Source organism: Centroberyx gerrardi, chromosome 18 (assembly GCF_048128805.1).
Source record: "Centroberyx gerrardi isolate f3 chromosome 18, fCenGer3.hap1.cur.20231027, whole genome shotgun sequence".
NCBI lineage: Eukaryota > Metazoa > Chordata > Actinopteri > Beryciformes > Berycidae > Centroberyx > Centroberyx gerrardi.
Window position 1 is genome coordinate 6,878,367 of NC_136014.1, and position 10,854 is coordinate 6,889,220.

The following is a 10,854-nucleotide window of genomic DNA, read 5'->3' on the forward strand; positions in this document are numbered from 1 at the left end:
AAGAATACTGCTCCGTGAACAAGCTCCGTTTCAAGGAAGGGAGGGAGGAATCTCCTGATTGGTGCATTTTCGTATGTATCTGAACTGGGCCTGTGTGTGTGTATTTGTTGAGTGTTATGTATTCATCAAATCCACGTGTCTCGACCATGGCTCTATTTCTGGCCCTACTGACATACAACTACGACTTGAACTACAGTTCCCATAATGCGTCTGGAAGTAAATGACGTTGCGGTGTCGCAAGCAACATTATTGACTCCTGGATATTGTAGTTTGCAAACGAACATTTCGTCGTAAGTAAATCACATTTAAGTAATTTAGTGGTGTGTTTTCATTGTGTTTCACTCAAAAAATGGATATTCGAATGTTTCTAAATCGAAAATCCGCCAGGAATCAAAGTTTGTTTAAAAGCTACATGGAAACAATGTCTATGAAACTACAAGTCCCATAAAACCCCGGGACATCGCGCATGCGTGTTGTGGAGCAGCAGCTCTCCGTGTGGAGTGAAGTCACGTGGAGACAGTCGTTGAATCCACCTCGGTTCTGTCCAAACAGAACGGGAGCTGCTAGCAGTCTGTCTGTTGGAGTGCTGCTCGGTGCTAAACTGATTCATGTTGTTTTTCAGTCGCCCGTTCCTTTAAACTAGACTATTTCATCGAAGAATGAGTGATAACGATGACATCGAAGTCGATAGTGACGTGAGTATGGCCACTTTTAGTTTTTATGGATGTTATTTTGGTAGCTGGCGATTTAGCAAAATTAGCTGCTCAGCTAGCGTTAGCTACAAGTAAGCAGGCTAGCTTTGCTTTCTGTCTGATAAGTCATTTTTGAGGCTGTCGGGAATTTAGTTTATTGGTAAGCAATGCTACGCTATCTTGATCAAGCGCTTTGCTAAATCTCACACTTATTTTACATTCAAGTGACTTTAGCGAAATAGTAAGATTTGGTGAACAATTGTGGCTACAATTGTACTTTTTGTTCTGTTTCTTTGCAGGAAGAATCACCGAGATATCACTGTGTGGTGCGTAATGATGGGGGAGATTTGTTCCCAACGTCGAAAATTGTTAACTTGTTGAAAAGTTATATATTTATCACATTCTGCTCATTTAGTTATTTTATCGTTGGGTGAGATTGCATTATGGAGGTTGATATTGAGAGGGAATATGAAACTACTGGTGCATTGTGGAATTACGACAATACTTGGTGAAATTAATATGTTTGCACGGCGATGCATGCCAAGTTGAGTCATTTTCTGTAGCACTGAACTACTTAAGGTTATCCATGCATTTCTGATAGTGCAGCGATTTTACAGCGATTGTGCATCAAGCTAACGTTAGTGCAATGCAGGGTATCCCCCATCATATGTGTACGCGGCCATAGGGAGTTGGTGACACATCTATATTTAGACCAAAGCCTTATCGTGCTAGAGGAGCTGTATTGGTTTTTAAAAAAATACTACAAAGCTTTCTTTGCTTGGTGGCGACTGGATTGCCGCTCCGACCAGCTTTCCCGGCGATTCACGGGGATTCCGCTCGTGATCAGTTTCGCTTTGCAAATCAGACATCTGGGTCATCTCACTTAACGAGAGACCACTCGCGTTTATATTCCGTCGATGATGTTTTTGTAATGAAAATCGGTGGCGACAGTAAACAGAGCGGCAGCCGCGCCTGCATCTCGGACAAGCTGTCGTGTCAGGAAGGGTGCTGCGGGATGTTTTCCTGTGTTGCAGCCAGTGATTAGAGCCATCTTCTCTCGACAGGCCACTGAGGGCTGGCAAGCTAAATGAATGACGTAGCCGCATCGCATACCGGCGAGAAAAACACCCTGCACGACATACTTAATGCACAGCAGAGCATGATGTCTCACCCCCGGTCAAATAGCCAAATTAACTGCAAACTGTAAATGCAAAAGGGCCATTTAGGCAACGCCAGCATCAATTTGTAGCAGTATGCATTACTGACACTCTTATTGTACAGGGCAATCAGACCTTTTCTGCTGCTGCCCTCCAACAGACCTCAGGCCACTCTCTGTTCACTGGGTTACTTTTTGCTTTGTTGCAGCTGAGCTCTTAACAGCAGACCCGATTTCAATTCAGTCACTGTTCTTATTCGATTCAGTTACTAAAGCTATAAGTATTTCACTCGATGCATACATTGAGTCTCACAGCGCTGTATGCCTTTGTAAGTCAGGCAGTTGCTTCCGGTTTGGCCTACCCAGTCCCTAGGGAGTGGGAATGTGGCATAAACAACTGCACACACGCAAACAAATGTAGAGAGAAGATTCTCTTGCGCTAATGATGGGTGCAACATAGTAAACATGGATAAATAGGTTTCCAAAGCTGGATAGTTGGCCTTAGTTTAGCGGATAAGGTATTGACAGTCCAGTCTGAGTGGAATGGGTGCTGATCGCTCAAGACCTGCATATGTCATGCATTAGGCCTAGTGTTGGGACTGAATATTGCCTCAGGGCAGGAAATGAGAATACATTTTTTTAAGGGTTTTGTTTTTTGTAGACAACGGTCGCATTCAGTTCAGAGCTTCCTGTTTTCTTGTTATTCCTATCATTATATCCCTTTTTTTTTTTACGTCGGCTGCTCCTGACCACCTCCAGTGTAAGATCTTTTTTTCACGTTCTCCACCGGTCTTACAATAGACCAGGTTTTCATGTAGATAATGCAATGAGACCATTGGGTAGCCAGGAAGCAGCAGCCACCAGCTCTTCCACTCGGCACCTGGACTAGTTATGTAATGCGTCTCGGTCAGGTATGAATAGAATGGAGGGAGCCGCTCAGCTCTGATGCAGTCAGCAAAAGGTATCGGTTTTATGGACTGATAATGGTTGCGCTTAGGAAATTGGACACCTGTTTTTTGAGGTGTCTGATCTGATGTGTGTAGCGACCCAGATACCATGTGTCTCTCACAACCAAGGCAGCAGCTAGAGAGGCTGCCGGACGTCTCTTAATGAGTGGAAAGACCTGTATTTTATGAGGCAGTCACCATTGTTGCTGCACCCTTACGGGATTAGGAGTCAGTAATAATATGTAACTGTTGTCTGATGCAAACTCATATCTACAAAATGTATGCTTTTTAATAATTGAGAAAACAATTTATACTTTTCAGCTAGTACCCATGTGTTTCTAACATTGCAAAATGCGTTTTGAATGGGCTTCTTGGGTTCTCACCAAACTTGAAACTTGCTTGGCACATAGAGAAGAATGTAGACTTTTAATTAAGGTAGGAAAATGATGAACACTAAAAGTTTGATTTCTCGACGACACCAGCAAAGTTTGAATTCTGTTTTAGGGTATATTTTCATTTTGGCGTTTCTGTCCCATACAGAAAGCCAACCACTTGCCCCCACAGGACATATCCTTTATTCATTGGAATGGGGCATATGAAAATGGCTGCCAGACTCATAATTGCACATGCCATCGATACCAGTCATCTGTTTGTTTGTGCTGGGGTCAGTGGAGGGAGTGGAGTCACGCCTCAATGTTATGAAGAGGCACATGGCCCTGGTGGGAACGCCTCCCCTGGATGGTTTGTGGCTGTTGTGCAATAGGCTGCAGGAGCAGCTGTCTCCATGCTAGCGAGACTTACCCTAGTGCCTAATCACAAAATGGGCTTGGTGGGTAATATGCAGTGGCCTCCTAATGCAGGGCTCGTATTACAGCCTCGATTTCATAAGCCCAATGTATATAGCTTACCCTCTGGAGGTGGGGCTTGTGACTTGTTTCCTTTTTAAGCTATGTTGCTTACTATCAACCAGTTTAGTCAGTCAAGTCATCTTCAGTCTGGTGTTGTCCTTGCGGATGCTTTTGTTGTATTTACAACAAAGGACGTGGTAACTGAGTCACTGAGATAAAATGACCACATATCTTCATACCTCGTCTCTCCCGTCTCTCGTCTCACAAAGCTTGTTTTAACCTGTATGTTGTCTTGTGGTGGCTAGTTTGGCTTTTATTGTGAGGGACAAAATGAGTCAGAGGATGTTGATCTTGTGACTTCTACCTTGTCTCTCATCTGCCGCAGACTATGGCTTGGCTACATCATGCCGTTTCCCTGCTAATGTTTAGATTAGGCCCTGCTTTGTTAGATGTGTATGCAGCTAGATCCTGAGTTGACCTGGACAGAGTCTGATTTGGTGCTGGACTTATGTCCCAGCCCAGAGACACACTGGATTGGGCGATAGTTTGGCCAGAATCTGATCTGATTGGAGGCTGGGCTGGTTTGTCCTAAAAACAGGTCGAAATGCAGCAGCAAACTGATCTCCTGCCTGGCTCTGGTCATGTGATCATGGCAGCCATCTTATGCCTTTACAGTCTAATTGGAATGCAAATGTGTATTTGAAATTTGCAGCCAGTTGGATGCAGTGGCCTGACTGGTCCAAGCCTGTGTGTATTAATTCAGGGTGTATAAAACTGGGAATGAGTTATTGTGGTAGCCAGTTGCACGACTTGGCAAAAGCCATGAAAAATGTGGAATTTTATTTAGTGCAGCAGCAGGGCATACTGGAGAAGTCAAATGTTCCAGTGCAGAAAACAGACCGGCATGTCATTATCAAACCAAACAATTCTACTGATAAAACCCTAAACCTAGTGAAGCTACAGAAAAGAAAGAAAAGCAAAGCCCTAATAATCATTGCCTAAACCTACATTACATAAGGAAAGACCCTTGTAGTCTGTGAGTCAGTCTGCTGGTTAATTCAGTCAATGTAATCCTCATCCAGGATCTGCCAGCTTTGTCCTCCCACCCCTCACCCCATCTCACCCCATCTGAATGACTTGAGTGTCTTGACTTTGACCTGGACATGAATTAGATGGGCCACTCCTGCATGCCACTGCAGTGAAGGAGGCAAAATGCACTGGGGGTCGGCTACGGTCACAGTGACCGGGGGGGAGGGGCACAGAGCGCAGCACAACTTGTGGTGGTGAATACTGAACTAAAACAGGACTTGCATGCTGGCCTCTTACCTTGAGGAACCTGATTTGACTGACCATGGCTCTGCTGGCTCAGAGTTGGCAGGTTGGGGGCTCATCTCAGCAGTAAAATTGAAGGAATTACTCCTAAAATGATGTTTGTTTCCTATCAAAGTGGCCAGTAGGGAAAACGCTGCGTAGTAGTAGTAGTAGTCTAGTCTTTGTTGATTTTTGACTTCAGTTCTGCTGCTGCAATGATCCAATTTCTCTCATTAAAGTTTCATTTCATTTAATCTCACTCACCAGCCACAGCCAAAATTTACCAGTGTTTGCTGGTAGCTGGTGGTTCTTTTCTCACCTTGGTTGTGTGGCTGGCTGGGAAACCTCAGGGTGGTTTTATTTTATGCAGGAGTGAGTTATCATTGGTTTCACAAGAGCTTTACTGATCCATATTATAAATGCTGTTACTAGACTGAAAACTTGTGTGAAAATGTTCAAAATTGGATATATGTGCGCAATATTGGCTTCCGTCAGCTTCAATCCAAAGGTTTTTGGTATCGATCATCGGAAACCCATGTCGATGGAAGCCTAGTCCGTCTCTACGTGTCTGGTCCTTAACGGTACAGTGGGACCTGGCAGCAGGGCGGTGGTGTAGGTGCCTGAGGACGGCCGGACACCCGCCGTCCTCCCGCTGCCCACGCTGCCCTGCTGCCAGGCTGAAGGCCTTGTGACTCTCTCATTGCAGGCAGACAAACGGGCACACCACAATGCGCTGGAGCGCAAGCGTAGGGACCACATCAAAGACAGCTTTCACAGCCTCCGGGACTCCGTACCCGCCTTGCAAGGGGAAAAGGTTGGTAAAGCTTGGCCTGGGCCACTGCGGCCCTCCAGGCGGTCACACGGTCTCAGCACAGAGCCGCTGTTGGGAGTCGATCGGTTGTCTTAAAATGTTTTTGTGCTGTTTTGCAATGTGTTTGATAAAAGTTTGAAGAGCTAACATGTCTAGCTTATTTGTTAGTACCTACATTTAGTTGCATTGTGGATGTTTAATGAATGAATATATCAAATTGAATGTAAATGCATAGTATACAGTCATTTCTGTTATATGTGGTAAGTCTTATGATGATGAATGCTATTTTTCCTGAACATGTATACAGAGATGCAGATGTATTGACTTGGTTAATGTGTGTGCGTCAGCGGAGGGAAATGGTTCAAGAGACTAGGAAGAGGGCAGATGGTGGAAGAGTACAGATTGGCAGCAGCAAGACGGCACTGCAGTCTAAATACTTGGACCAGCGTCAGGAAGTTATTATGAGGAAATTTTGTCGCTCTTTTCCTGTTTTGACATCCCTGACATTGAGAGTATTTGGAGTGTGTTCAGTAGCTGGGCACACTGTTGTATTTTCCTTAAAAGACTAGAATTTAGTTCAAGGCGGAGGGTGGGGCTTGTAAGATGATGTTTGGTGATAACTGGGGTATACAGATGTAGTGTTGGGTTACTGTGTGACACCCCCATCCCCCCCCCCCCCCCCCCCCCCCCACACACACACACACACACACACCCCCAGCAGCAGCAGCAGCCCATAGTGCTAGTCTAGCTCCAGCTTGGGACCTAGACACTGTTTGCTTGCTAGTGAGAGGAAGCAGAGTAGAGGTGATGAATACAGATCACACCAATGCTGCTGTTGGATATTATTTCAATGAAAGGCCTGGACAAATTGCTTCTGGATGCTAGGGTAGTGTAGATTGCAAGGCTGCATTGATTAGGGAAGTTGCAAATGTAATAACTGTCAAGTCAAACCTAGGATTTGAAGCACAGCTTGACTGTTGCCCTCATAGAATTAGGCCTGCTTTCTGTTGCTTGATTTTTTAAGATGAGGAAGCCAACTGGTAGGTTTTGTCCACTAAGGGGCTGCTGCAGGACTTTTGTTTGATGTAACAGAGGCAAACACAACCGCCCTGACAGTTGTGTGCCAGGGTTACGACCTAGCTTGCGGATGTCAGACTGAAGTGTTAAAAGATTCCGAGAGGTTAAGAGGAGGCAAGTTGTGTGTAAACACACAGCGTTGTCCTAGATTCCCCGTAGCCTCCTGCAGTTGTTTGCCTCAGACAGACTGCGGCGTGGCGGCCTGTGGGCCTCTTTGTAGCGCTGTGACAGGAGTAAGGGCTTTGTGTTTAGAAATGTGATAAGGACACTGCAACCTTGCGTCATTGCTTTAGTTTTTCATTTGTCGCTGACAGCAATCTATCAAACAGGCGTCCCGAGCTCAAATCCTAGACAAAGCCACAGAGTACATCCAGTACATGAGGCGGAAAAACCACACGCACCAGCAGGACATCGACGACCTGAAGAGGCAGAACGCACTGCTGGAGCAGCAAGGTAAACTTAGGACCGCAATCCAAACCAGTTCAACTTCTATGTCTGACTACCCCTAAAGACCTCGCATGTCCTTCAGACTGTTCCTCAGGCTGGAGTCACACTACATGAATTGTAGGTCAATTATAGCCACGATTTAGCCATTACAACTACTTTTCAAGATCGGACCGAGTGGGCACTAAATCAAAACTTTAATTTCTTGCCTCCTAATCCAGTTGGGAACATCACGATTATTTCTAACATGTTTTAGCGACTCAAATCTGCAAAAGAGACCGGCAACAGCTAATTAGAGTTGAGCACAAGAGAATGGGTGGGGGATGGGATACAGGAAGTGCGGAAAGAAAAATGCTCCACTAGGGTTGTCGCGGTGGGCGGTGTTACCGGTGGCATACGGTCTTGGAGTCCACACCGGTGTTATTAGCCCCACACCGGGAATACCGTTATTTTGTAAAATAAAAGCACATATTCAGAGCTTCCATGTTCAAGTTAGGCTACTAAATGATAAATGGACAACATACTGATCATTAATATCTGATCACTAATGTGACAGATTAGGATGAATAGGATTAATTAATTGTCTTTACCTAGTGACAGTAATGTGTCCAGTACAATCCAATGGGAGCCTAAAGAAGGGCAATATGCCAGAATCTGCACTCACATTAACTCTCTGAGTGTTGAGCAGTGTTATAAATCTCTGATTAAAAACTGTTACGTTTACAAATGCCGTGATGCCCAATCTTTTCAGTCCGTTAAGGCATGTAGTGTGTCCCCAGCCTTACTTCATCACTGATTGTATAATTTTGAGACTGTTTTCTCTTTGCTGCTTCGCCTTGAATCTCATCATGTTTCTCTTCTGTGTGTGTGTGTGTGTGTGTGTGTGTGTGTACGTGCAGTCCGCGCCCTGGAGAAGGTGAAGGGCTCCACCCAGCTCCAGGCCAGCTACTCGTCGTCCGACAGCAGCCTGTACACCAACCCCAAAGGCAGCGCCGTGTCCGCCTTCGACGGAGGCTCCGACTCCAGCTCCGAGTCGGAGGCCGAAGAGCCCCCCAACAGGAAGAAGCTGCGCGTGGAGGCCAGCTAGAGAGCACAGCTAACCCCCTGGTCAGGGCGGGGCCCGGTGTGTCCGGGGGGGGGGGGGGACACAAGGGTGGGTGAGGGGGAAACTGCAGCCTTCAAAGCTCTCCCAACTCCCACCGGTGCCCTTCCCCACGCCCGCCCTGTTCTTCTCTCTCCTCCCATCTCTGGGTCTGGGTGGGCTCGCACTGGAGACTCTTGATCCCTCACCCCCCCCCTCTCCCACCAAAATCGTCTCTCTCCATCCAGTCTCTGAGAGAGGAAGGGGGGGGGGTTGGAAGTCAGCAGGGTGGAAGACGACTGCTAAAATCCATGTAGAGCTTTGTGTTTTTTTTTTTTTTCTCTTGATGTCCCCCCTCCTTTCCTATCTCTCTCTCTCTCCGTCTCCCCCTTGTTCTTTTCTTTGATTCTCCCTCATTGGTATTTCCCCCCCCACCCCACCCCAGCAACATCAACAATCCAAAACCCAAAATGAGGCAGCTTGGCTACTTAAGGACTTGATGCTTTTTGTACCCTCGATATAGTCCCTTCTCCCTGGGTTCTTTTTTTTTTTTTTGGGGGGGGGGGGCGTACTCCTCCAAGCACTGCTATATATATTTTTTCTTTGTTTTGTTTATTTTGTTGATTATTCTTGATAAGAACCTGTTTAGAATTTACACACACGCCTAGATGAATTGTCCTGGAGAAGTTGACCTTTTTAAAAAGAAAAAAATGAATTCAACATTTGTAGCCGACTTTTCCACTAAAGAATGTGACGACGCTTTGAAGCAAATGTTAAAGTGATACCCACCTCAGGCCCACTGGATTGCAGATGTTTTTCCATTTTGACACGTTTGTTAACCGAAGAGGAAAAAAAAAAAAAGAGTAACGTACAACTCCTTTGTTGAAATTGATGTTTTGAAAAAGAAGAGAAAATTCCTAAACTTGTATCGTATTTTGTCCTTTAGCTTGAAGTAGTGAATGACTTTAGATGGCTGAATACGTTAGGCATCTCAGTTTTATATATTACAAAGCATTGATTGGATGTTTTCAAGTTCTCTAAAGTATGTTATGCATTTTGTAGTATTCTCACAAGTCATGGGAAAAATGCCAATTTGTCACTTGTAGTTTTCCTTAAGGGTATGAAATAGGTATTGAATGTCAAAAGGTAGCTCCCGTTTTTTTTTTTTTTTCTTTTTTTCAGTACAGAGAAACAAAATAAGTCCCTGTTGATGTGTTGTGCTTTACACAGTAAAAATCAATGTTGCTGAGTCCCCCAAGGAAAAAAACGAGGCATTTTGCGTGTCTAGGAAATGTGTGTGTATGTATATTGTTTCCATTTTATTTCCATTTAGGAGGATATAATTAGTCCTAGGTCTTTGTTTGTCCGATTCCATTCCATGGAAATTACAGGTATGTTGTACATACTGCCAACAATTGTCTTGCAAGTTGAGGCCTACCTTTACTATGAGACTATAAAATAAACTATTTTATCCTTTAAAGTGCATCCTGTAGTTATTCAACTGTTGTACCTGAGCATTAAAATGTCAACCAATTGGAAAGAGGCAGTAGTGTAGTTAATGATGGGTTTCAACAGGTCGATCCGCTCACATTATGGAGCCGTTTCCGTGACTTACGTACCAGCTGTGCACCCAAAATCATTATTTCCTGTTTTGCATTACACAGATTAATGATCACAGAAAACAAATCAGCGTCACCACGCAAACCACAGCCAGCTCATCGCCCTTTTTCCCTTATTACTTTAACAGCCACACTGAGCTGCATAAGAGCACTCTTCATAAAACAGGGTGGAGTATTCGGTCAGGTCGTCTTTTTACGACCATTTGAAATGTGATGATCTGTGTGTTTTCTGTTGTGTCCTGAGACGACAAACACAACTTCAGGTTTTTCTGGTTTCTATTGATGCTGGTAGGCCTCTGGAATAAAGACCCATGGCAGAATATTGTACTTTCATGTCCGATTATGTAACATTTCTCCCCTTGCAATTATCTAGTGTTTTTTTTTTTTCTCCCTTCCTGGGGAGAAAAAACTGGGCCGGCTGATGGACTCATCTGTAAGCAACAGTCACTAGCGGACCCACTTACTCTACTTTGCTCTTCAATCTTTAATGAGTTTCAGGGATGGGATTTTTTTTTTACTGAATTATTTCCTGCTCTTTCGCATTTTGATCTCATCCCTGGACTTTGCCACTAGCTCACCAGGGTTATTTGGCTGCAGTCTCCATTCAAATTGAGGCTGGAGAAAGCTATTTTACTGACTAGTACTAGCGAAGGGCGTGAAGACTGGTAAAATTTCCATACCTGCAATACCAGTCACAAGGCGGGGTCTGGCTCCCAGCTACTTCTTAGACCTTTTAACCCTCTGCTAGTACCTGCAGCTTGAGGGCCTGAGGCCGGGCCCTGCTGGCTTTTCCTCAGTGTGAGGACCACAGCTGACCAGGTCGGTGCCGTCTGGGTTTTAGCCTTTGGAACGCTTCGTCTAAAGGAGC

General features: G+C 44.9%; 1 protein-coding gene across 4 annotated transcripts; it reads left to right on the top strand.

The window, feature by feature from the left end:
• The first annotated feature begins 548 nt into the window (after positions 1-548).
• max (myc associated factor X) lies at positions 549-9,847 on the top strand. 4 transcript variants are annotated; one of them, XM_071906981.2, is made up of 5 exons: positions 549-695; positions 992-1,018; positions 5,661-5,768; positions 7,172-7,295; positions 8,186-9,847. In XM_071906981.2, the coding sequence occupies exons 1-5, from the start codon at positions 660-662 to the stop codon at positions 8,371-8,373; spliced, it is 483 nt and encodes a 160-aa protein (XP_071763082.1). In that variant the 5' UTR covers positions 549-659; the 3' UTR covers positions 8,374-9,847. The 4 variants fall into 4 exon arrangements, with proteins under 4 accessions (XP_071763082.1, XP_071763081.1, XP_071763083.1 ...); XM_071906980.2 differs by having other exon boundaries at positions 7,157-7,295; positions 8,186-9,538; XM_071906982.2 differs by lacking the exon at positions 992-1,018 and having other exon boundaries at positions 7,157-7,295; positions 8,186-9,538.
• Positions 9,848-10,854: the final 1,007 nt, after the last annotated feature.